Genomic DNA, 25,828 nt, shown 5'->3' on the forward strand with positions numbered 1-25,828 from the left:
TTTTGAAGAGTGTGTATGTTTTCTAGCTGACCATTGTACAGATCAGCAAATCTTCAGTGCATGCTCCGCAAGCTTGGATTTTCTTTGGATGGATTTTCATTATGGCTGTATTGCCGTTCTTTACAATTTAAAGAAAGCCTGCATTCATAAGGATTACTGCATCTGCGAAGGATGAAGAATAAGTAGGAATGATGAACTCCAGTGGTCATGAATGGATGGATTGTCCCGGGCGTTTGTTCAGTTGTCAGTATATTGTGAAGTATTTGGGCTGGCAAATAAACGTTAGCTTTGGGTAACATACTCGTTTTATTAAAAGCACAGTAGAGTACTTGGAGAGAGTGTATTCTAAGACCGTACATAATGTACTAGTGTAACTCCCTTCTTAAGTGTGGTTGATTTATTTATTTCTCACTAAAATCTTGTAACTTTTAAGTTTTAATTCTACTCTCCATCGCTAGCTGCGCTTGTCTTATCAGACAAGTCTTATCAAAAAGGTACTCACAATTCCGAGTGGGATGCTGTGTTGTGTTATGCCAGGAGCACTGAAGAAGGAAGACCCTGCTGTACTGGCTGAAGATCAGAGTTGGTTCCGGAGTCTGAAATGTTCCCTGTGTTTGCAAATATAAATAGTACTGTGACCAAGAGTTGCGTGCCTTCATATCCCTCTTTGCCCCTGTCGTGGTAGGTGGTAGTCAATGCAAGTTTTTTCCATGGTGTTCTGATAAAGCACTTCAGCGGTTCTATCCTCAGTGATACTAGTCTCTTCTAAATAGTGTTAATCAGGAGTAAATGGTCACTGGGCAGTTGCTGTACTCTTACATAGCACACAGCACTTTGCAATGCTCCAGTACCAGAGCAACTAAATAACATCTCGCATTGTTCTATCAACAGTGAACTGGTAATCTGGTTCAACTACAACCAATACTTTAAATAGGTAAAACATTAGAAAGCTAAGGCAATGTCATTTAAAATAAGGAATTAGAATGGAATTGCTTGGTAAAGCGTCTTGCAGGGTATGGGTACCAAGCGTGCCTGGCACTGACTCTGCAGATCAGAATGGACATGTCTCTTGTGACTGACTGGGGCTTCTGATTCCATTGCGGTTGCTAACCAGCTAGTACCACAAACCAAATATATAACACCTCTTAATATTGTGTAAAAAATATAACACTTATGTGAGTGTTATTTATTGCATGCAGTATTAATATTCTGGTCTGAAGAAGGTTTTCTTGCCTTTGAATTTTCACTATGGAATCTGTTTTGGTTGAGTCAACAAGCAAACCCGGGGACTTTCATACAGCTACTGAAGTAATACAAATATTAGTGGTGCTTTTTGAAGACATCAAAAGGTTAAAGAGAGAACCTTTCCTGAACAGTATTTTGCCTAGTGACAGTTCGTTATTAATGACAAGTCTTGCATAAAGAGCCTTTGAATAGCAAACCAAGAGCTTGAAAACAGCTGCTATTTGAGATAAATATATTTAGAGGGAAGGAAGCAAGGGAAAAGATTTTCCCTTGATGAAGACATAGTGCTATATAAGCCATCTAGGCACGTTTTTGAATATTGTTTGCTTTAGATTTTCAGTGAAATTACTTTGCACGCAGTTGCCATCTTTAGGATTTTTGCTAGTAGTAGACTTGAGCACACAGTGATGTGCTTTTTTGCAGATCTCTGCTAATGTATGTGTGTTCCCTGGTTTGACAGGAATTGGTGTGACTGCATTTCCTGACATGAGGACATCTGTGATTATTGCTGATAGAAGTTGTTAATTAAATATTTGCACTTCTATAGGCATCAGTTGCCCAGCTGTTATCTGTCAGGCTGGATTTGCATTGCTATAGTCATGTCACAGATTTTTTTTTTTTTTCGCATTCCTATTTGATAATTTTGGTAGCTCACGCTGAAGGAACTGGCCTGTGTAGTACGTATGTACGAACCAGTTTCCATGCTACTGCTGGCACAGAAAATCGGATAACAGTGTCCAATACTACTATATCCCGTGGTCATGTGGACTCCTAGGATATTTCACCAGGTATTTTGGAAACTGCAAAAGCAGTGACTGTCACACTCTGGAAGTGTACTAGACCAACCTGTGCTCTGCTTGTGTCCACTCTAAGAAAATGCATCATCATCTTCGTGTCAGTGTACCTCACCCATGCTTCAGCTTTAGCTGCGCTAGCCCAACTTGTGCTTTACTTTGGGCTCAAGGATACTGTGTTTCTAGCAGTGATGAAGGTCAATTTCTAGATATTGTTGGAGACAGAGGGTGTCCAAAACAGCACATGACCTCCTACAGTTGACTTGAAAGGTCTACTTTACTCAGTGTTGTCTCTTCTTAGCTTGTGGAATAGAGCTTGTATGTGGTATATGGAGCTGTTATCATGTAATGTGTCTCTGTAAAGTTTTCTTCCTTCCTTCTCTTATTCTTTAGGAATATGACTGCTACTTTCTGGGGGTTCACACAACCGTTAAATCCTGTGATGTGTTTGCAGGGGAGTGTTATTACTCCATCTTGCAGGTAAGGAGTTGTGGCAAGGAACAAGATCAAAAGCATTCACTGAATCTCTCTTAGTTGTCCTTCTTTGATGCCTGCAATTGGGATTTTCTTCTCTTTATGCATCAGTGAAGCTTGGAAAGCCCACTACTCTTGCAAACCAGACCTCTAAATACTTAACTTGTTCAAGAATGTCAAGTCATGCCCCCTTGTGAAAAGTGGCTTGTGGTTGTTTGCATCACACAGAAGCTCTTATAGACTCAAGCCTGGAATCCAGCTCTGCAGACAGCATGGCTTTGCTTTAAGGCTTTGTCACTCTTGGAAGAGACCCACCTTGCTGATAACCTTTCCAAATTTTAACATACCTGACGTGGTCCTAGTGCACAGCAGCCTCCTATGAGTTGTAACAAGTCCAATCTTAGAGTAAATCCAAGATGTGTGTTGGAATGAGGCTCGATTTCATGTTTGAGCTGTCTAATCCAGTGCAACATTCTCATGTTCTGCCTGCTGATTTCTGGGAGTGGAGAGCAATTTTCTAAAGCAAACTGCAGTGAAGTTTATTGTGCTGCATGTGCAGAGTGGGACACTTCAGTTTGCTTTAGAAAATTATGTCCTGCACAAAAACGTGCTATTGGAGTTAAGGTAACAGCAGCAGTAATGGAGGGAAGAGACAAGTCAGGGGATGCAGCTCCAGGCAGTTTTGGTTACAGCTTCTTTGCACTTTGCTTCTTGGTGAGCACTTTTGTCTTTGTTTCTACAACCTGTTGTCATTCAGTCCTCTTCCTCCCTCTCTGAGCTATGTCATGGTGTCCTCCCTGCTCCAGCATCTGTGGGTTTTCTGGTGTCCCGTGAGTTTGTGCTGTAGTTTTGATCAAGGTAAAGGTGGAAGCCTAGGTAGATACCCAGAACTGTTTCTAATCTTTCATAACGAATGGCAGAACTGTGATGGAAGTCTCTTTGTAGATACTCATAAGCTAATTAGGATTTTTGTTTCTAGTGTAGTAAGTGATTGTCTTAACAGCTACAATACAGAGTCTTTTCTCACTATTGTCACTTTTTTCAGAAGTCTTGACTTTCTTTTTTGAATCCCCTTTTAAAAAACTTTTATGGAGGTCTTTAGTTAATCTTTTGCAGTGCATTTATTTTAAAGCACAGGCATTAATAAGGATAGGGCTTAAGCCTAGCAAAATAACCCACACAAATTTTATTTGACAGAACTTGCCTTGCTTTTATGAGACATTTCCTCAGAAACTGGAACTGTGAAATGTCGTTGTTCTGACGGAAATATTTTCTACTCCTTGTCTGCAAAAAATCAAGTTACTTTCATGCAAGCACACCTTTTGCAAAATCTGCAGCAATATTAGGTGAGGATAGCACAGAGACCACTCAGTCTGTCAGTGTTGGACTGCAAAGTCTTGAGTCTTGTTGACATCTCTGCAATTTGTCTGGCCTTAATATTTAATAAGCCTGATACACTGCCATCTCTGGAGTAAGAGCAGTTCTTTTAAAAACCGCCTTGTGCCTTTGCTGGAGTTCTTGACAGGCTCTTTAAATTCAGAGGTGTGCTTGCAACGCCATGTCTGGAGGGTAAAGCAATAATCATCAACTTTATGGCTCCATACTCTTGTTGTATTAAACTTTTTAAGCAGTTTGCAGAAAGAATACTTTAATATAGCACAGCAGGACCTTGTTTTTGCTCCTGATCAATGGGAACTACTGCAAGTCTCAGGTTGCCTTTTCAGGAGGGTGAGTATTAAGAGGTAAGTGACTTGGCAGAGGCTGCTTGTCCAGGCAGTGCTACAGCCTGCATGTTCTGGTTGTCCATTGGATGCTGAGTGGCTCACTGGGACATAGACTTTTCCAGAGGGAGCTGGTCATCAAATGTGCAGGAGGTGCAACTCGCATCCATCGGTGAAATGGCACCAGTTGAAGCCACAGATAAAGGTCTGCTGATGTGCTAGAAAAGAGCAACTGGGGCTGCTCCACGAAGACAAATTTTTTCTTTTTGTCTCCTGCCAAAAGCCATGGGGAATCTCAGGGGAAATACAGTCTAAGTAAACTGGTTTAGGGAGCATCTGTGAACATAAAGGCTCTTTCCTTTCTAAACTTCTCATTTGAGCTCTGGTTTTGTCTTTGGATACACAGGAGTCAGTTTTCAGGATTGCTAACTGTCTGCAGGTTCCCACCATTTGGGCTTATTTATGGTAGCGGAAAGTGTTCATCCTCTGCACCTCATATCCCACCTTTGCTAGCTCGAGTTGGAGACTGCTGTTGAAACAGCTACCTTTTCTGGTTTTCGGGCAGCCTAAGCAAAGAATCTGACTTCCTTCTTTCTGCAAATCCTTAGCCAGTAGAAAGTCACGCACAAATTACTAAAAGTATTTGTCATTACATTGGCATATCTCACCAAGGAAATCCATGCTAAACATGATAATGCTTTGAATTATTTTGGTGTAAGAAGCTGCATAGCTGAAATTGAAAAGCAGTGCTCTAAGTTATGTGTTTTGGGAGTTTTCTAGAACTCTTCCAAAAAACTTTTCAGTTTTTAAACCCACAGAAGTGGCTTTATTTTAGGTCTCAAAGTGGTTTTAGCAAGTAACTTTGAGTGGACATCTAAAGGAGAAAAAAAAAAATTCTTTTTTTTTTTTTTTGCCCTGGAGGCTTGAGTCAAATTTTGATAATTTCTTTTTCTCTTCAGTTATGTATGCAAGCTGCAAATGCTTTGTAAGAACATCTCACTTTTTTCCCAGTATGGCTTTAGATTTTGAACTTGAGCTTGAACTTTAGTATTAGATTTGTTTGTCAGACTTAAGCTGGTGCTTATACTTTAACACTGTAATTTGTTTTGTTTGCAGTTAATTACTGTTCTTTTTTTCCCCACCCATCTTGATGAACAACCTGAAAGATAAGTGTGTTGGAGCTCTTGCAAACTGCTAATGGCTTTTAAAAGGCAAATAGTTAAATCGGAACTCTCTTCAAGTGCACCAGGGGCTTTCAGTATCTGCAAAAAATGAACTTAATTTATAGCACTTCTGTGGCTTTTTTAACATGAATTGCACAAAGGAGATCCAGTGTCTGCCTATGGAGTGTAAATGAACTCAACTCTAGTACTTTGAGACATATTAAAAGGTAGCTTTTGGGATGTAGGAAGTATCATGTTGGGCTGAAAATGCTTCATTGGGCTGGAAGCCTCAAGCAGTGGGATGAAAGGAAAAGTTACTTATTTTCTGGCTTGGAGCAGTAATGGGAGGAACAGGCAAGTCTAGACTCTGACTGGTTTCTCTTCTTAGCTTGTAAGCTTGGCTGCATGGAAGGGGACAAGATGACAGCTCTGTTTCCTGCCGGTTCTGGGCAAGAGCCATTCACTTATCCTAGTGGCTTCTCTAAATGTCAAGGTATGCGGAGTGGTGGTACCAAAACTAAGCTCGATGGAGGCAAAATAGAAGCTTGTAATAAGTTGCCCTACATAATTTACCTCTACTGAAGTAAATCTGCAGTCTGTGTATTAGCTACCAATCCAGCTGGTGTGCTGTGAGGGTATTAGTAAGTGTACATACACTGCCATTTAACCTGCAAATTCATATGGTAACAAATCTTGGAGTAAGTACTTCTTAAAGTTTCAAGAGGTGTTTTTCCAAATGTCTAGATAATAATCCATCTCTTAACCACATTGTCCAAAAGCAATAGTACTAGCATGTAACTTTTTAAAAATAAAAAGCTTGTTGTAAAGACTTCCATGTTCTCCAAGGGTAGCGCTCTCGGTGAGCGATGTTGACAGATGCAGATTGTTTCAGCGCTTAAGTGCGGGGTGGTGTAACTGGTTATCTACACAAACCAATGTTTTGGGGGTTTTTTGTGTTAGTTTAAACTATTTATCTGATACCAGAGCCCTAACAGCCACATCACTATTAAATGAGGTACTTTTTTGTGGGTACTTTTTTGTGGTTTGGGATGGCAGTTGTAAGCTAGACAAAATGCATTATATCGTATTGCTTGTTGTTGTCACTGGCACTTGTATTATTCTGTCAAGCATTTTCTTAGTCTAAGAAAAGAGTGTCTTTGGAGAAGTGAAAGTGAAGTGAAGCAAGCCAGAATTAGCTGATGCTGTATTTCACTTGAAAAATCTAAATGGAAAAGTAAAAAGAAAAGGCCATGAAGGTTACATCTGAGCAGTAATGTGGCTGATTGCTTAAACTCATGTATGCAAAAATGGTAAAGGACATGCATGGTGAGCAGCAGTGCTTGGTTTCATGGCCTGCTTACTCTCTGCACTACCTCATGTGTCGTGTGTGGGTGTGTCTGTCCCTTGTCCTCTAGTTTTATGGGAAGTGGGAGTTGTTCATGCTTCTGATGGTAAATGTGTAAATTCCCAGTTTTTTATACATACTGTATGCAGTTAATGCTTTTAAAAGTGTATTGACTTAAGCAATTTTCTAACTGAACTAGTTAGACATAGTTAATCCCTTGTATTGATAAAAATCATGCCACGAGAAGCAACTTAAGGAAGTTTGGAGGATATTTTGGTGACGTCAATCTGAAGCAGCCCTGAAAGTGCAGTGGTGTGAAGCAAATGAAATAAAGGCCCTTGGCTTAGTATCTTCCTGAAAGGGTATTCATCCACCTTGGGACACAAGAATTGCTTTATAGTGATTATTTTGCATATGTCCAAACTCAGGATTTTAGTGTGGGGCTGGGAATGGTTGTGTTGAAACAGTTTGTGTGAGAAAACCTGCTGGTTCAATCTGAGAATCCCTTATGTTTGTTTTTGAGGTTGTATTTGCTTGAGAGAACATGCAGAGGAGAGGAATGAATAGCCAAAAGACAGCATAAATAAATAGCTTTGTGCACTTAAAATGGCTAGGATAAGAGTAAGTTCATGGGGTGTGCAGTAGTTCAGCTCATGTAAGCGAGATCAGCCTTTGGAAGGACGTTTTACTCCTTACCTCTTTCTGTCCTGCCAAGGGGTGTTGCACCAAGCCCCTGTGGTGTCAGTGGGTCAGATTTTTCCACATAGCGGAGACTGGCTGCTCTTTATCTCTAATAAATCTGATCTTACTAGTGCTCAGCTGGCATCTTTGGACTAGGAGGAGACATGAAATCATAGGTTCCCAACCATGTTTGTGCCACTAGGGAGACATGCTGGGGTTAGAGTTGAGGTGGGATGCAGAGGAGAGCTGAAGTGGATATGATTGCTTGGGCACCATGCTGGCACCACTGATGCTAAAAAGGCTGGAAGGGATGGCAAAAAAAGTCAGGCCACAGCAGCACCTGAGATCTGTCAGGAGCAGGCAAGGAGGCATCAGTCTATAGTGGGAGCAGAGCAAGAAATTAGTGACTGGGAACTGTAGGGTGACTTTGGCTGGTGTAAGATAAAGCTTGTACCAGTTTAGGAGGGAAGAAGGAGGGTGGTAACAGGCTGCGTAGGAGGTTGGGAATTGCAGCTGTGGGACCTCTGGACGATGTGCTGCTCATGAGCAGGCTGAGCTTCTGGCTGGCTTTTCTTGTTGCAGCTTGAAGTGTAATCTTTCTTCTTCCTCTCTAGCTCATGGGAATCAGTCAGGAAGACAGAAGTGTCATAAAACTGCTTATGCGCTTCAGGCTGCAGCAGCAGTCACTTGCCTGCCTTCTGCAGTTAGTACTAAACAAACTGCTTAAATTTTACACTATATATGAAAGCAGAAAAGGCAGTCTTGGGCAAATAATTGTTTATTTCTTTGATTCCCTGTTCACCTGTTCATAAGGTCCTAGAACAGTATTTTCTGGCTTTTTTTGGTTCCTAGTGTGTAAAGTGGGATGATTGTCAGAGTAGCTGGGTCAGTGGGTTAAAGAGCTGTAGAGTGGGCTTTAGGATTGTGGTGCGTTTGTGGGAAGGCCATGGCCACTGAAGTGCATGTGCTCAGAGCAGTCGCCCAGAAAGGAGAAACAGAGGGAACACGAGGCTTCTCAGCTCTGCTTTGGGAGATGTCTGTAAGTGGCAGGTTGCCCCTACAAGATGGGGTAGCTCTTCTGTCAAGACTGTGTGTATTTGGATGTTGTAATAACAAGACTTCTATGGTCAGGCATAATGATCACAAAAAGCTAGAGTTGTCATTTTACCGCTATTTCTGTCTTTTGAGTTGGTGCGTTTCCCTGTAAGCCACAACCATCTTGTTTACAAGTGACGGTTGGTCTTCTGCCCACAGCTACAGAGCGTGGGGCTTGCCTCAGCAAAAAAGACTTCCTTGAAAATTCGATCAACTCAAAATCTTTGTTCTACAGGTAGGAGGTTGTGTTGTTAGTAAATGGGTGGGACTTGGGGCAGCAAGACCTTTGGGAAGAGAGAAGTTGAGGTTTAACCCCAGCTGGCAACTAAGCACTACACAGCCACTTGCTCACTCCCCCCCTGGTGAGATGGGGGAGAGAATTGGAAGGATAAAAGTGAGAAAACCCATGGATTGAGGTAAAGCAAAAGCCACACATGCAAGCAAAGCAAAGCAAGGAATTCATTCACTACTTCCCATCAGCAGGCAGGTGTTCAGCCATCTTCAGGAAAGCAGGGCTCCATCACATGTAACAGTTACTTGGGAAGACAAAACGCCACCACCCCAAACGTCCTCCCTTTTCTTCTTCTTCCCCCAGCCTTATATGCGAAGCATGATGTCATGTGGGATATCCCTTTGGTCAGTTGTGGTCAGGTGTCCTAGCTGTGTCCCCTCCCAACTCTTTGTGAACCCCCAGCCTACTCGCTGGAGGGGGTGGCGTGAGAAGCAGAAGAGGCTTTGACTGTGTAAGCACTGCTCAGCAGTAACTAAAACATCCCGGTATTATCAACACTGTTTCCAGCACAACTCCAAAACATAGCCCCATACTAGCTACTATGGAGAAAATTAACTCTATCCCAGCCACAACCAGCACATTCTCCACCCCTTATTCAATACCATTTATGTCATGCTTGTGCCCCACACTATCCAATACATCCTTTTTAACCACTACCCCCCTTCCCATCCTTTGATACAATACACAGATATCATTCCCTTAGTCTACAGACCACCTCTATGAAATGTCTGTGAAATGTCCACAAATGTCCATTGAGTTCATTTAGTCCATGACTTCGGGCTCCATGTCTTATGGTGGTCACTCAGGACAGGAGAAGTGGTGTGTTGCCTGGAGTTATTGGGCACCAAAGCCACCTCAGGTCAGGTTGCTGCTGCACTTGCACTGCTTCTTGTAAGGCTTGTCCTCCATTGGTTCAGGTGGTTCCGGCTATAGTAATTCCTATGACATGCAACTCAAATAACGGGTTACAACAATTTAAAGGTATTTCCATTACAGTCTCCACCACTGGCCCCTTTGGGCCAGACCATCGGGTTTAACATTGCAATGAACTCCTCCCCTTGCCCCTGCGCCGGCTTGGACTTATCCACAGACTGCAGTCCCTTAGAGGTGTACCTGCTCCAAGTGGAGCCTTGTATGTGCCGCAGTCTCTCCAGGGGTATGCCTGCTGCAGCATAGGCTTATCTACAGCCACAGTTGCTTTGAGGTGCACCTGTTCCAGAGTGGCCTTACCCACAGCCACAGACTCTTCAGAAGTAAACCTGCTCCAACATGGCCTTACCCATGGCTGCAGTCCCTCCAGGGGTGTACGTGCTTTTTTGTGGGCTTATCCATGGCCACACGCTTTGAGGTGCTCCAGCATGACCTCATGCACAGCCACAGATGCTTTGAGATGTATCTTCTCCAGTGTGGACTTATCCTTGGGCCACAATCCCTTCAGAGGTGTACCTGCTGTGGCACAGATGTAAGCATGGGCACAGACGCTTTGAGATGTACCTGCTCTGGCATGGGTTTATCCATGGCCACAGATGCTTTGGGTGTCCTGCTCCTGTGTGGACTCACCCACAGGTCACAGTCCCTTCGACTCAAGTTCGTACTGGAGTTCCAGCCTGTCCAGTACAGCAGCACAGAAACAGCAGCGATGCCCTGGCCATCTGCCAGTCCAGGCGCGTGGCCATTGCTGTTGTCGGAACATTTGTTCTCCGGCACAGCAAGGTAAGATGATAAGCAGTATAACAAGCAGTGAAAGCAAAAAGCAACCACTAACGAGCACTAGACTCTAATATACAGTAACGCAAGTGAGCCCCATGGCAAGCACAGAAGCCTGTCAATTACAAGCTCAACAGCAATAACAGCTATAAATTTGTTCTAGCACATTCCAATTAAACCTGTCGTTATCTCAAACCTTTCAAGCCCCACCTTGGGCGCCTAAAAGAACTGTTGTGGCTTAACCCCAGCCAGCAACTAAGCCCCACACAGTCACTTGCTCACTCCCCCCTGGTGGGATGGGGGAGAGAATCAGAAGAGCAAAAGTGAGAAAACTCATGAGTTGAGATAAAGACAGTTTAATAGGGAAAGCAAAAGCCATGCACACACAAGCAAAGGAAAACAGGGAACTCATTCACTGCTTCCCATGGGCAGGCAGGTGTTCAGCCATCTCCAGGAAAGCAGGGCTCTATCACGCATAATGGTTACTTGGGAAGACAAATGCCACCACCCTGAATGTCCCTCCCTTCCTTCTTTCCCCAGCTTTATATGCTGAACATGACACCATATAGTATGGAATAGCCCTTTGGTCAGTTGGGGTCAGCTGTCCCAGCTGTGTCCCCTCCCAACTCCTTGTGCACCCCCAGCCTCCTTGCTGGTGGGGTGGGGTGAGAAGCAGAAGAAGCTTTGACTCTGTGTAAGCACTGCTCAGCAATAACAAAAACATCCCGGTATTATCAACACTGGTTCCAGCACAAATCCAAAACATAGCCCCATACTAGTTACTATGGAGAAAATTAACTCTACCCCAGCCAAAACCAGCACAGAAGTACTGGGAAGTTCTCCCTGAGACAACTGAAAACCTTTCTGATGCAGATTTTAGTTCATTTACCTTGCTCAAACTTCTTCCTGTTCTTTTCTTCCTAAGACTTTTCTTGAGCCCCTGTCCTAAACCGAAGCTCCCAGAAATGGTTTTTAGGATGAAGGCCTCCACACACATCCATCACCTTAAATATCCTTCAAATGAACAAAGGCCTGTGGCTGGGATGCAGAACTCCTTACAGCAAGAAAATAGGCTTATCTGTAGTTAACAGCTCTCCTTGTAGCTATTGTGGGGTCTTTGAACCCAAAGCCATGCCAAGATGGATGTAAATACCCTGGAGGTATTTAAAGGACGTTTGGATGAGGTACTTAGAGACATGGTGTAGTGGTGGTTTTTGGCAGTGTTAGGTTTATGGTTGGACTCGATGATCTTAAAGGTCTTTTCCAACCTATATGATTCTGTGATTCTGTATTTCCTGCCCCTTCATCCTCTCCTTATGTCAAACCTTCAAAATTAAATGAGTGTCAGCAAAGAGATTGCTGCTGCTTAATGAGTTTCAATGGGGTTGCAGATTGAAGCCTGACTGCTTGCAATGACAGATTAATAACTCCTTCTGCTGAAGCTTTACAGCATGTTTTAGGGGGGGAATAATTATTGTCTGGGCTTTTTTCTTTTAAACTGGGAAGCTTCATTTCTTGCTAATGCCTGGGCCAGGTGATATTAGTGTAAAGCTTTTTGTAACAAGAGGCTTGATGTTATTCTTTTTCGGACTCTGAGGAGCTTGTGGCCTCCTGTTTGAGATAGGCTGAGTGTTTCTAGCATGCATATGTAAATGGAGAGAAAAGCAGTAACACAACACAACGATTAAATAGGAATTTTTCTGTTATCTACCATAGAGCTGCTGTTCCTGCTGTTTGTTCTTCTCGGGTGCCAGTGTGGTCACCAGTGTGCCTGGGGGAAAGCATCTCAGTGTTTGGGGTTTTTCCTCATCTGGCTTAGAAATCTGTGCTGCAAGAAATGCTTCTTGCAGCAGGGGACTGGGCCCAGTTGCAGTTGGCACCCTGTTAGGGAGCCATTTCTGTATGGGGCAAGGGAAGGGAATCGCAGGGTGGCAGAGGTTAGTGTCTTTGTGGTTGCCCAGTGCAGCTCACACCTCCAGGGGAACGTGTGTGGCATTAGTATGTGTATGGCTTTCACCGCTTTGGGGTTTATAGCTAAGGAGGAATACTTATGCTTCTGAAAGTACCAAGAATCTTTTAAAATGTTACGTATAAAATATTTAACAGCAAATGCTTTGTTAGATCTGTGTTGCCTGAAACAATGGTTATGCTGTAAATTAACTTGAAAACACATGAACAAGGAGAGTTGAGATTAGTTGCAAACTCTGTCCTTCTTTGTGATTGCTGACAAATACCTGTGCCTTTTATAACTGTGGTATCTTATTTCTAAGTTGAGAGTGTCTCTTTAAATTGTCTTCTGTGGCTTGTCTAAGCTGTTCCACTGAGTCACTGCTAAAGCTGGGAATTGGGTCAGGAGCCTTGACTCACAGTCCTGTGCTTGGACCAGAGGCCACGTGTTCTTACCGCAGGACAGCAGTTTCTTCCAGGGCTGAGCCTTCAGTTGAGGCTGTTCAATATATGATATGGGGTTGTGGTTTGTTGTGGGGTTTTGGTTTTTTTAACTCTCTTTTCTGGATTTTTAGGTTCTAGGGGAGAATACAGGGAGCAATTTTTCTTACTGATTATCATTTTGCTGCATTTTTATGATCATGTTTCTGTGGTTGCCATCTTATTTGGAACAAACTAATTTTTCTGGAGTTATAACTCTCCTGTGCAAATGTAAAGCTATGTGTGAAACTTAATGGTTCTTCAGAAATTAACTACTGAAATTCCAAAGCAGTCTTCTGCTTAAATCTCTCGATAGTTGTATTTTTAAATTACTTTTTTCTGTCTTAAACCTGTTCTTTAACCCCATCATCACTAAGAGCATCTATTTCTTTATTCTGTAAAGAATAAAGCATATCTGCCTGCTTCCATAGTTCATGAATTTTCTGTGACCATTTCACTATGCATATGAGTATGTAGATCACACTAACATGACATGACCTGAAAAAGAATTAGTTCCCCTAGGAAAAACCAAAGCAACAGTTAGTCAGAAGGCATTTTTGACCATCACAGACGCTCTTGTGGGTTTTTTGGAATTGCAAGGCTTGGGTGTGAGAAGGCAAGGGTGTGCATGGTGAGCATGTGTTCAGCAGCGCAGAGCCAGCAAGTTAATTTGACATTTGGTTCTCCAGTGTCCCAATAACTTTTTTTTTGATTAATCTGCTTATTTAAATTCAAAACTATGCTTAGTTTGGCTTATTTAAAAAGTTAGTAAAACACTTATTACAAAGATGCCCTTGATAGCATATTGCTATGTGTGCCTACAAGGAAGAATTACAAGCTTGTTTACTGTCTTTTAACTTCCGTATCTAAAATCTCCGTAAGGCAATGACAAAGCATGACCTTGAATCTGTTATTCAGCATTTCAGGTTTTGGATAGCCCCCAAATTTCCTTCAGACTTCAAGAATTGGCATCACCTGCCTCCATTCCCTGTCAAAAAAATGCCCTTTTTTTTTTTTTTTTAAACTGACATGTGATGAGGACTTGTCTTGTGTTTACACTGCTGAACATAAACTGCCAAAGACGAGGATTAATTTCAAAACAGGCATCCCATTTTTCAAGTCTCTCGTCTTCTGCAGTGGCGTGACAAGCTGATGAATGCCATGCTGGCAACGTTGCACCATTAAGAAAGTAGCTAATAGATTAGCCATGCTGAGTGCGAGAGCATAACGGAGGTCTGGAGCTCTGCAGTCACTTGTTTAACCCTTCTTCAAGGGTTCCTCTGCGCTCCTGTACATGATAGCACAGTGAATGGCAAGCAAATGGTATAGAGAGTGGGTTGCTAGCACTTCTGGAGGTGGTACGTAACGTTTGATCTGATTTTTTAATGTACAACACTACCAGCTCAGTTCTGGATCAGAAACAATGCTTGAAATACTTTTTACAAAGTGTTGAAACTTCCTCATAAATCGCTGTCAAATTTGAACATGTGGACTGTGAGGTTCAAAGGTTGACCCTGTATTAGGAAAAATACATTCTCTGTTGGTGTTTCTGGCTATTTAAAGTAAAACTTTCCAACTGTGATATCTTGGTGCACACAAACATCCTACAGTAAGACAAGCTGTCTGATAAATATTATTAGTCTTTTGCCTTGAAAATACTTCCAGGGCTTGCTTTCATCCTTCTTGCCAAGTTTTTCTTCATCTTTTGTTTCCTTGTCTTCAAGCTGGTAAAAAGTTTAGTTTGGGACTATGGAGGAAAAAAAATGTAGACTTTCAAGTGTAAGAAATCCTTTTTATGTATTCCTTATGTGTGGGTTTTTGTGTGTGTGTGTGGTTTTTTTTTTTTTTTCCCCAAAGCAAACAGGTATTTTACTCACCATCACCTTGCACCACAAGGAAGCTGGTGTCCAAGTAGCCGAAATACACTATTCTCCTTAGTGCAGCCCACACAGAGGCAAAGACAGACTGTGTGCTGAGGTGAGACTGGGTCTCACCACTGACAGAGCTGCCCAGCTTGACAAACCAGTCAATGGTTTGCTGTAGTGTTGCTATCAAAATTTGCTACCTTTACATTTAAAAAAAGGAAAGTCTACTAGCAAGTGCTTTCTCTGCTGTATCACAGAATCTGCTTTTCTGTATTTATCTGGCATTAACATTAGTTGAACATCTCCTGGTCACCCCCTCTGCCTGCCTTCCATAGGGAGAGTTGTGGCCCAGGGCAGGGGGCTAGTCAGGGTGGGCTGAAGAAGTAAAAGCATCCCCTTCCTGGTCTGCTGGAACACTTTGGCTTTTATGATCAGACTCTTATATTGCCATTTCTTCTCCCCTGACTTAGAGTCAGCAGTGCAGTCTGTCATTTAAACAAAAAAACCCCAACCCAACTCCAAAGCAACAGAAATCCCAAGACCGACCCAGGAAGCAACAAAGTTGCTTTTAAAGAAACCTTGGCAGCATAAAGTACCTGTCTGAGGGGTCCAAATGTTCATGGGAAAGAGTATGAATTGCAGAATAATCTAGGCTGAAAAGGACCTCTGGACGTAGTCTTGCCCATCGCTCTGCTCACAGCAGGCTCCCATAGCTTGTGTCACGGGGCCATATTCACATGAGTTTTGGCTATATGCAAGGATGGACATCATACAGACTTTCTGGACAGCCTATTCTGATGCTTAACCACTTCATTGTTTAAAAAGCAAAACCAAACCTTACCTAATTTTTTTCCCCTGCATTGCAACAAGTTTGTTGCCTTTAGTCTTAATCACCGTGCACTTTTTGGAAGAGTCTGTCCATCTCTTTTCTGTGTTCCCAGTAGATAGCTGCAAACAGCAATAAGACCTCTGCTGAGTCTCCTTTGGCTGAAATGTGGTTAATACAAACTGCACTGCATAGGGAAGGACCCTCAGTATTCGGCACCTGGCTCTTTACCAGGAGCGTATGAAAGAAATGGTATCTAAACAGGTTTGAGTTCATGGGTTGATCCAGCCCACTGATTGACAGTTTGAATTCACTGATTGAACTGTGTGAACTGTCCGGTTCCTGCAGACTGCTGCCTGCTGAAGCTCCCTGAAACCTCAGGGATGGTTCTTCAGCAGGGACCTGGGCTGGAAACTATGCAGAGCTTGGCTCTGACCAGGGACAGGCGCTCGCAGTTGCACGTACCTATCTGAATTCATATTCTCACTTCAGTGAGCTCTGTGTTCAAACAAAACCAGAAGTAAATATGCCATTTTAAATGGTGTATTGTGTAGATTGGTGTTGCCTATGTCTGAAGTCTAATGATTTTTATTATCAGTAGTGATTTGTTTTAAAAGGGAGAAAATATTCCTAGCTTTTTAATGCTTCATTTCCAGTAAGATATTCTTTGTGTACCAGCTGCGTGATCGGCAGTGTACACGCAAGATACTGGCATAAATGCTTTCTCTCTTAAAAGTTGAAAGAGAATCAAGTCATGCATACAGGGCATTGAGTATTAATTTTTGAGATCATCCTTCCTGAGAGTCTTTGAGCAGTGCTCAGGGCTCTAAACTTGCCCTTGCAACAGTTACTACAAACCCAAACTTTGAAAGTAAGGCTCTTCTCAGATTTTGAAGTATTTGTAGCCCATTTCTAGCTTTTTTTTCTCTTGTGACAGTCTTGCAGTAAAATACAGTGCTGGATTAGTGGCCCTAGAGGTTTCTTTATTGAAGAGGTAAAATGTTCTTAAGCAGTCAGATAAATATTTGCTCTGTTGATCCAGGTTCTCCATAAACTCTTCACCAGTGAGACCTTGTTGTGCAGAAGTAACACAGTTTGTGTACTGATTCTTCTGTATCTGTTCCTAGCCTCCAGCATCCATCCCTTCCCTTGCTTCCAAATAAGCAGCAGAGCTATACTGAACTTATGCTTGTGTTAACAGCCTAGAAGTAAGTCTAGAGTATTCCACTAGGTTTGTCCATTGAGCAATTCTAGGTCTCTCTCTCTTTTTTGTTTTTGTTCTGCAGCTGCAACTCTGACACTCCTAAAATTGTTGAAATCAAGTATTCAGAGAGAATTTATAGAGAGTGCCCTGGCCTTCTGTGTAATACCTAATGGCAGGCAGCTTAGAAGGGCATCCTTTCTGAAGCTGTAAATTGGACTCTTTGGTCTGCCTGAAAAGTGCTTGGGTTTTTAGGGTTTTTTTTGGGACCTTGGGGGCCAACTAAATATATAAGCTTTGTTAATGTTGTTTTATCGGGTGAGATGGGATGTAGAAATCATCTAACAAGTCCAGTAACTTTTTAGTGTGTAGAAGACTTGATGTTCATTGGAAAACTGAAAATACTTCCACACGGTTTTCCATGAAGACTTTAAATTTTTTAGAGAAAGCATTAATGACTTCAGGATTTCTGCAGCTCACGTCTGTCAAATGTGTCCAGTTGATGCATTTCACTTCCATGTTCAAAACCTGTTATTTTGGGACTGTGTGATAAATACAGCAGTATGCCTGTAGCTTTGTAAGGTTGAGGAACTTTATCCTCTCTTAACTCATCTTTTGAACTACCAAGTGCCTAGTATTTTTTGCTAGTGAAGCTGTCTGTGGTGTTTGTGTGGCTTCCTTGGCTCCTATTTTCACACCTATTTTCACAACTGAGCCCCATGTAGCTTTAGCCAGTCGACTGCACCTTGCCTTGACCAGCTGCCACTGCTTCTGCTGGCTTCCTGCTTCGACACTGGCCACCCTGGCCCCAGCTGCATCCTGCTGCAAGACAACAGCCTGGCAGCAGGGATCAGATGTTCCCAAATGGTGCGGTGCTCAGTGCAAAAGTTGTCCAGTTTGGTATTTTATTGGTAGAAGGTATATGAAAACACTGTATTTCCCTGTAGCTGTGTTAGCTGGGCCGTGGGACTCTGAGGGTTAAAGGATGTTTCACTTCAAACACTGGGTATCAATTATGGATATAACTGGTGTATCTTCTAAACTTATTTTAAAATAACTGGTATATTTTATTATGGGAGGAAAACATATGAGTAGATTATATCCAGTTGTATAATGCGATCACATCCTGCTCTCCAGTGCATCTTGCTAATGCAATAGCAACGGGGGTTTCCCATCTGCATTTGCAATGAATTCACTGAAGGACAGTCTCTGAGCCTAAGAAGCTATTATGTCTATCGGTGTCCTCCTCTCTGTTCTCAGCTTCGTAGCAGTATAGATCTGGCTTTGTGCCACTGCTATGCATAAGCTCATCTGTACCGTTTTCATTCTGGCTTCTGCTTTATTACAGGATTTCTGGCTGGTGCTGGTTAGATCAGTTTTTAACACAGACAATCTTCCTGATGTGTTCTGTGAGCCTAGCTCTTCCTAGGTGTGAGGGGGGTGAGAGCAGCAGAAAGCTTTGGCTGCTTGCCTGGCTGGGTTAGTGAAGATGTCTCTAGCCATAACTGGTAGGACAAGTGGCTTGGAGGTGACTGGCCCTAACCTGTCACTTTGCGCAGAGTTGCATTTCTGCCGCATCCATCATGTGTAGCTGTAAAAGGCTCCAGGGTTGTTAGGAGCATGCTTGTATAAACCTCTGTATTTAAATTGTCAGCATTTGAAATTTCAGTAAGTAGATTTATCTTGCTGAGGGCGTCTCTTCCCGTGTTCTCTTTGAGTATGTAATTCTCTCTTCTAAATAAAATACATCTTAATCTGCCGGTTACTTTTTAATGACCTTGTTGCTGCTATGTTCTTTTGATAGTAGAGAAAGAAGGCCAGAGGCGAGCTGCCTGCTAGTGTCACAGCTACTACCTGCTGCAGCTTCTCTTGCATTAAAACTATTTTTCCACTCTGAACTTAAGAGAATGAGGTGTGTTCTTTTGGTTGGCTTTTTTGGGGTACAGTTTGGTTACTCTTTACGCTATGCCATAAAGATAAGTCTGGGTTTTTTTGTGGTGTGTGGTAGGATTTTTTTCTTTGTTATAGCTCTCTTATTCTCTGGTTATTACCTGTCAACTTCATTTACCATCTGGGGAAACAGATCTATGGATGCAAAGTGAGGGTCACAGGGAGCAAAACCAACATGGACTACTGACTTGTCAACAAAAGGATCAAATATCCATCTTCATCTTGCAGTTGTCTGGAAGGAAGATTAAATTGCAGATCATGCTAAGGTGACAGGGGAGCCTTTAGGAAATGGGTATCAATTTGTTTACTTACCAGACCAAAACCACTTTGACTGTTCTTACACATTCTCTCTGCAGAACTGGAGTCTTGTTCTTTTCTTAGTACATTGTAAAAGGAACGGTGCTCAGTTAAAACCTTGTGTTTCTCCGGCCACCTGGCATGGCCCTTCCATTAGGTTACAAATTATTTTTTTGTCATTGTGTTTTATGCATCCCTTATTGATAGTGTTTTCTGGTTGGATTTTATCTAGGCTGGCTGACTAATTCTTATGTTCCTGAATCTCAGGTCTTTTATGATTGCTCATTTTTTACCTTACTTTATTTTTGGGTTTGTGAGATGTGGAAAATGCTTGCAAAAAACACGTAGCTGGCTTCTTTGTGCATGTCATCCAAATTTTAGTTGCAAAGTTTGCAGAGTACCCAGGAGATTGGGCAACAAGCATTGTTTGCTGGCTTAGAATTGCCAGGCAAAAAAGCTGCATCCTTGTTGCAGCCATAAAATATTATGGCAAACATCACTGTTTCAGCTCAGTTATGGTCACATGTTTTCAGTAGTCTTTATTTGCTGGCAATGGTGTATCTACTCGGTTCTGCCCTTAGGCAGGTGAAATGTATTTGATGCATCCTAGTGTTTAGCCTCTCGCGCAACTCGGGGTTTATGCATTAGAGGTGTGAATGAGGGTGAGGAAGACAAAACACAAAACAGAGTATTTTGTTTGTCCCTTCAGGCAGATACCAGATTTTATAAATTCATCGGTAGTTTTGATGTGCTCAGGGCCTCTCTTCCTTTGCAGGAAACTGATAGTAACGGCTCACTGCAAAACGTTTATGATGCATGTACACTTGAAAGGCTCATGCATTATACCTTGGATGTTATTTGAAACTAGAAAGTTAGGTACAGGAGTAGCCTCATGGATTTTTAACTCTCTTCCAGGTCTCATAGTCGGGGTGATCTTGAGATATGGGACTCCCTCTACTAGTGGCCATGACAAGCCATTCAGCTGCTCGCAGGAGGACAGGCCATTTACAACCCTGCTGGTCAATGTCAGCGGGAAGTTCTTCGAGTATACGCTCAAAGGGGAAATAAGCCCTGGGAAGATCCACAACGTGGAGCAAAATGACATGTTGCGAAAGGTGAGGGTAGACCATTTCTTGTGCCTGGCTGAGTGTTTCTCCTTTATCTGTGCTTCCCTACTTCCTCCCCACACCATCCCATTTGAATGTTGGGTAGTATCAAGTGTCTGTATTCCTCATAGTAACAGCACTTCAATGCTTAATTCAAAAGCACCTTCTGTATTATATCGCTGCCAGCGAAACTGTGCTCTGTTGCATGTATGTAGTGCTTTCCTAAAGCCCTTATTGCTGTTTGAAGACTTAATGTATGTTTCTAACATCTGTAGAGTTCATGAAGACCGGCTGAACAAAAAAAGCCTGATGCTGCCTTGTATAATACAATATAAGGAAAATGATCTTTTCTTAGTGAAAAGTGATTGGTTTTTAGTGGTGGTTTTCCTGGGGTTTTTTAATCTGTTTATTGTCAGGAAATAGTTACTGCTTATGTTCCTATAATCCACCAAATGAGACAGTCTGGTATTGGAAGTGAAATTTGCCTATTAACTGTTACTCTGATCTGCTATATTCTATTCAGTGTCAGGAATTAACCACCTTTTGCATGTATCAAAGCTAGACTTTGAAGTATAGGATTGAGACTTTAGGCTTGTAACCTAAAAATACTTCTTTCTGCTGACTATGAAGAGAGCTTGTGTGGCTGTTTAGATATCTACAGCAGACAGGTACATATAAAGTTAGCTGAAATGAATCCTATTGTGGGAGCGCACACTTGTGTTTGTCTTCTGTGCTTAGACAGGGGTGAAGACAGCCTCGTTAGTCTCATGTGTGCAGGTCTTCTGCTTGGATTTTAAATGTTAGTTTTTGTTCCTTACTCTAGTGTAGTCTTTCATGGATATCTGGAGCTTGCACTGAAATACAGGGAAGTGATGGATGATCCCAGTTCCTGAAAACCAGTTTTGTATTTGACCTGATTGGCTTACAACAGCTGTGCAGGGGCTAGACTTGCCAAAAGTAACTAACTAAATAAATAAAGCTTAAATAGCATCTCATCTGCAAATATATGAATATCATTTACCACACTGAGATATCTTCTCCAGCATAATTTCTATTAGAATTTTTTAATTTAAAAAGGGGACTGTGTTTGTGACTGCTGCAAGACTATCACTGGCAGTGGATGTAATGCCTGTTTTTCTAGATGTTGTTTATCATGAAAAGCTGCTGCTTTTTGCTGCTGCATATGTATAGAGCTGGCCAGTATTTTGGAGGGTCAACTTAGCCAGTTGTTTGCTATTTCAACAACCAAAAATAGTAGCTGTCAGAAAATGAAAGAGGAAAAATACCTAACAATTTGTGTATGTCTGTTTCTAATTGAAGTTTCATATTTTATTTTTTAGGTAACATTTGATCCAGAAGTTTTTTTCAACATTCTGTTGCCTCCTATTATTTTTCATGCTGGTTATAGCCTGAAGAAAGTAAGTGTAATAATTTTCTGAGGAGAATAGCCTTTTTTTTTAATGTGAGACTGCTGATTTGTTCAGGAGTACAGTCTCCACTTAAAGCATATTTTTTTTTATGGCAGTAAGAAAAATCTCATGTCTTCCATAGATGGTTAAGTCATGTATTTTCTCTTAAAACAATATGTACGTTTTACTATAAACACATTAAACTCTATTTAGTCTTGCTGATTTGTTTTCCTTTGAACTTTGCCAGAGGTTAACATCAATTTCATTTAAATTAAAAGGTGTCCTGCTATGAATTGTTTTGGTCCTTCTCAACTATCCAAAATGCAGTAAATTATGCTGAGAAGTGGACCCAAACCTGAATCCCAGTGGGGATGTGCCAGACACTGAATGGCAGAAGGGCCCAGATTCTGCTCTTGCTTGAAGATAACATGAATTGGTGCTGTTTTTTGGTTTTGCAGCTAAGTCTTACATCTCTTATGAAAACATTTGTGTGGAAAGCTTCCTGTCAATAAGCTCCATGTAGGATTTAATACATGGTTCAGATTTGGTTTATTCAATTTATTGAAGTTGGACAGAATTTACATTGGAGTAATGGAAGAATTTCTCTGAAATGGAGGGATGTTTCTGTGTATTAATGGAAGTGTGTTGTATGTTTTTGAACAGGTGGTATAACTTGCTTTAAGTATGTAAACCTCTCTTTCCTATGCAGAGACACTTTTTCAGGAATTTGGGGTCCATTTTGGCTTACGCCTTTTTAGGAACAGCAGTCTCTTGTTTTATTATTGGGTAAGTGAACTCTGATATCAGTTCCTTTCTATACTAAAGTTTAAGTTGACAAAGTGTATGTTGAGGTTTCCAGATTGCCTCAATTTTGTAATTTGTTTGTTTCAGGATTTTATTCATGTATCCTCCAGACAAAATGCAAATGTAACTTCTGCTGAGATTTATCCCACTTCTAAACAATACTGTCCCTTGAAACGGTATGGTCAAGTTTGAATCACTTGACAAGTCCACAATACTAAAGAGCAATGTTGAGTTTTTGATGTAATGGTCCAGCCCCTAACAAAACCTTGTTAGACCGTTACTGGAATTGAATTTAACTTGAATTGTGGACACTACTTGTAATAGAATTTTAGCTATCAAACTTTTAGAGATGTCCCTTTCAGTACCCACATGCGTGCGCGTGCTCTCTCTTTGTCTCTCTGCATATGTGTATATATATCATTTTATGTGTATATGTACACACGTCTTTAGTTTAAGATAGCTAGTCACATTAGTTTACTTGCATACAATCTCCTATGCTGCTAATATTACTGTGTCTGGTGTATGGATATTCTGAAATACAGAAATCCTGAATTGCATAGATGACCTTGGTTTGTCTCTCAAAGAATTTCTAGAGAAATACTTTGAAGGCTATTCTTAGCTCAGAGCTTTTAGTCTATGTACTGTGTTGGGAGAAGCAGTACTGAGGGGAATTTTGAGCGGGGAAAATGTTCCCTTTGGTGGAAAAAGGAAACAATCTGTAGATTCTGTGTACTAGTTGTGCAAACAGATTTCATGCTTTGCTTACTGGTTTTAAATTATATATTCTGGATCATATAGCACTTGACTCAGTCCATAGGGAAAAGAGGAAAATTAATTTTGAGAGCTTAGTGTTAAACTGTGGCAGTGTCCGACAGAGCTGTAGCATAACCAAGCCTGCCTGAAATATTGTTGCTTGTGCTTTTCCTTTGCCTGTCTGAAATGCACCAACTTGTTTGACCTGGACTGTTTTATCCTCTTTCTCTTCAGGAATCTCATGTATGGGGTTGTGAAACTAATGAAGTTGGTGGGTCAGCTCTCTGATAAATTCTATTATACAGACTGCCTCCTTTTTGGAGCGATAATATCTGCCACTGATCCAGGTAGCTCGCTGAACATTTTTTAATAACCTTCCAAAATAATGCTATTACTAGGATTGTTGGCTGCATAGCATGAAGATATTAACAGCACTTTATTTTCAGTTATGTTATGCTAGTATCTCTGATCCTTTTCTCTGAAATGCATGCAAATTATGAGTGTTGTGAAAGCTGTTCTCTGTCTGTTTGGTGCTGGACTGGTATGATGTGATGGTATGTTTGGGGGAAAAATGTAACTTTCCTGTTCAAATACTTTAAATATTTTTTTTCCCCAGTAGGTTTTTTGTTTAGTGTGCATCAAGTTTAAGACTGCAAATAGATTGAATTATTACATCATCTGGATAGCAGGACTTCCTTCTTTAGCTACATTGCTTGGGACATTGGATAATTTAAGAGCAGTATTTGAGGCTTTTAGGCTTTTTAGGTGTGGGGAATTTTTTTTCTCCTTCAAATGAACTTCATGTTTTACAAGTTTAAGGAGAACAATGCTCTTCTGGCAAAGTAATTTGAGCTTTTGCCAAAATAATCTAGTCATCCTTCAAAGTCCAGCAGGCTCACATAGGGGTGTCTTGCTTGACAGGTCAGTCTGGAGAGCTGGTGTGTGTCAGGGGCCAGGGTAGGAAGTGGTGAAGTATGAAGCCTGACATTTAAAGCAGCTTATTTGAGGAGCTCTGTGGTGATTTGTGCAAAAATGGGAAGTATCTCCTGTGATTGAGCTGAGCTCTGAACAGCTGGTTGTTGCACACAATTTATGCAAAAAATCACCATGTGATTTTTCTGAAGCTCATATATGGGAACATCTTCAAGATCATGGTCTTTCATCTGAGACTTAAGTTTCTTGAAAGGATGGTTATAAATACTTAGCAGTCTTGTCCTTTTCAAATTCTGTGCAAATGCATGCTCCTGTGGCATTGCATGTGCTTTGGGGAACACTTAGGATTATTAGCACTATTTTACAATGGCTGAAATAATAAAGCGATGTTAACAATCCATACAGCCTTTAAAAATAGAAAGAGCTGCACAAGGTTTTGTTGATTATTTTGTATGGAACAAGTTCTACAAAGAATATCGGGGCTTTGGTAGAAGTGCTTTGCCTGCCCCATGCCCCTTGATCATGGGGGCTTTCCTATAAACACTGTGCAGATAGGAGGACAACAGAGCCACCTCCTAATGGAGGTGCCCTAAAACTGATGGTGGAATTGCTTACCTATAGGTAAACATGACTAGTCTGTTTCCCAGTTTAATTTTGATCTTGTACTTCAATTCCTGGGTTTTGTTGCTTTAGGCAAACTGGAAAGTCTGCTCCGTCAGCTCATACAGTTGTTCTGGAAGTCAGCCAGCGTGTTTTTTCTCTTTTCTTTCTGTAGTTACCGTGCTAGCAATATTTAATGAACTGCATGCTGATGTTGATCTCTATGCCCTTCTGTTTGGGGAGAGCGTGTTGAATGACGCTGTTGCCATTGTGTTATCTTCGTAAGTAACTACCTGAATTTCTACTCTGAAATTACTTAATTGCTTTTGGTATTTATCTAAAATAAATGCTTTTTCTGAGGAATGTTATTTTGAATTTAAATGGATTGTCTTGAACTGAATTAATAAACATTGCAAACATTTGCCAAGATCCCTCATGCATACATACACCAGAAAGGCAAATTTGCTTTCAGTATGGGATTATCTCTTCTGTTGCTCAGGTGTTGCTGTTATGGAATAAAACTCTTCTGATGCCACTTCTAACTTCTCATTGTGTTACTCTCTTTCTAGATCTATAGTTGCCTACCAGCCAACAGGTGAAAATACCCATGCTTTTGATGCAGCAGCGTTTTTCAAGTCTGTTGGTGTTTTCCTGGGAATATTCAGTGGTTCTTTCATGATGGGAGCAGTGACAGGGGTTGTGACAGCTCTGATATCCTTTTTCACATTTAGCTCTTCCAGACTAGATGCTACATTCAGGTACTAACAGGGCTCACCTGTTTCCAACTATAGCAATGTTGACACTAGCTTGTTTAATCTGAGTGTGAAGATGCGTTCAGTATTCATGTAACCTTTGCCTGTAGAAAGACATACAGGTACCCACAGAAATCACCTTTTTCCAACATAACAGTAGCCACACTATAAATTTTACTGATGTTGCTGCATGCTGCAAGCCAAGGGGAGGCCCTAAATGGACATGTCCTAATGTTCAGTTTCTTTATAGGAAATTAAAAAAAAAAGATTATTATTAGGCTTGAAAGACATCTCATGTGTTAGCTGGTGTTTGATTCTGTTGTCAGCAAAATCATTAATAGCTATTTCTGACCCCACAGGGTTCTTTCAGAGTCCTGCATTTAACCTT

At 41.4% G+C, this 25,828-nt stretch overlaps 1 protein-coding gene across 2 annotated transcripts in view; it reads left to right on the plus strand.

Moving 5' to 3' along the window:
• SLC9A7 (solute carrier family 9 member A7) overlaps positions 1–25,828 on the plus strand; it is a 78,950-nt gene that overhangs the window by 16,721 nt on the left and 36,401 nt on the right. For both annotated transcript variants that reach the window (XM_075523249.1, XM_075523258.1), the window contains exons 2-7: positions 19,999–20,198; positions 21,530–21,607; positions 22,308–22,384; positions 23,390–23,502; positions 24,864–24,969; positions 25,258–25,404. In XM_075523249.1, coding sequence (XP_075379364.1) covers positions 19,999–20,198; positions 21,530–21,607; positions 22,308–22,384; positions 23,390–23,502; positions 24,864–24,969; positions 25,258–25,404 — 721 coding nt within the window. The remainder of the gene's footprint in view (positions 1–19,998; positions 20,199–21,529; positions 21,608–22,307; positions 22,385–23,389; positions 23,503–24,863; positions 24,970–25,257; positions 25,405–25,828) is intronic.

Source organism: Mycteria americana, chromosome 1, assembly GCF_035582795.1.
Source record: "Mycteria americana isolate JAX WOST 10 ecotype Jacksonville Zoo and Gardens chromosome 1, USCA_MyAme_1.0, whole genome shotgun sequence".
NCBI classification, from domain to species: Eukaryota; Metazoa; Chordata; class Aves; order Ciconiiformes; family Ciconiidae; genus Mycteria; species Mycteria americana.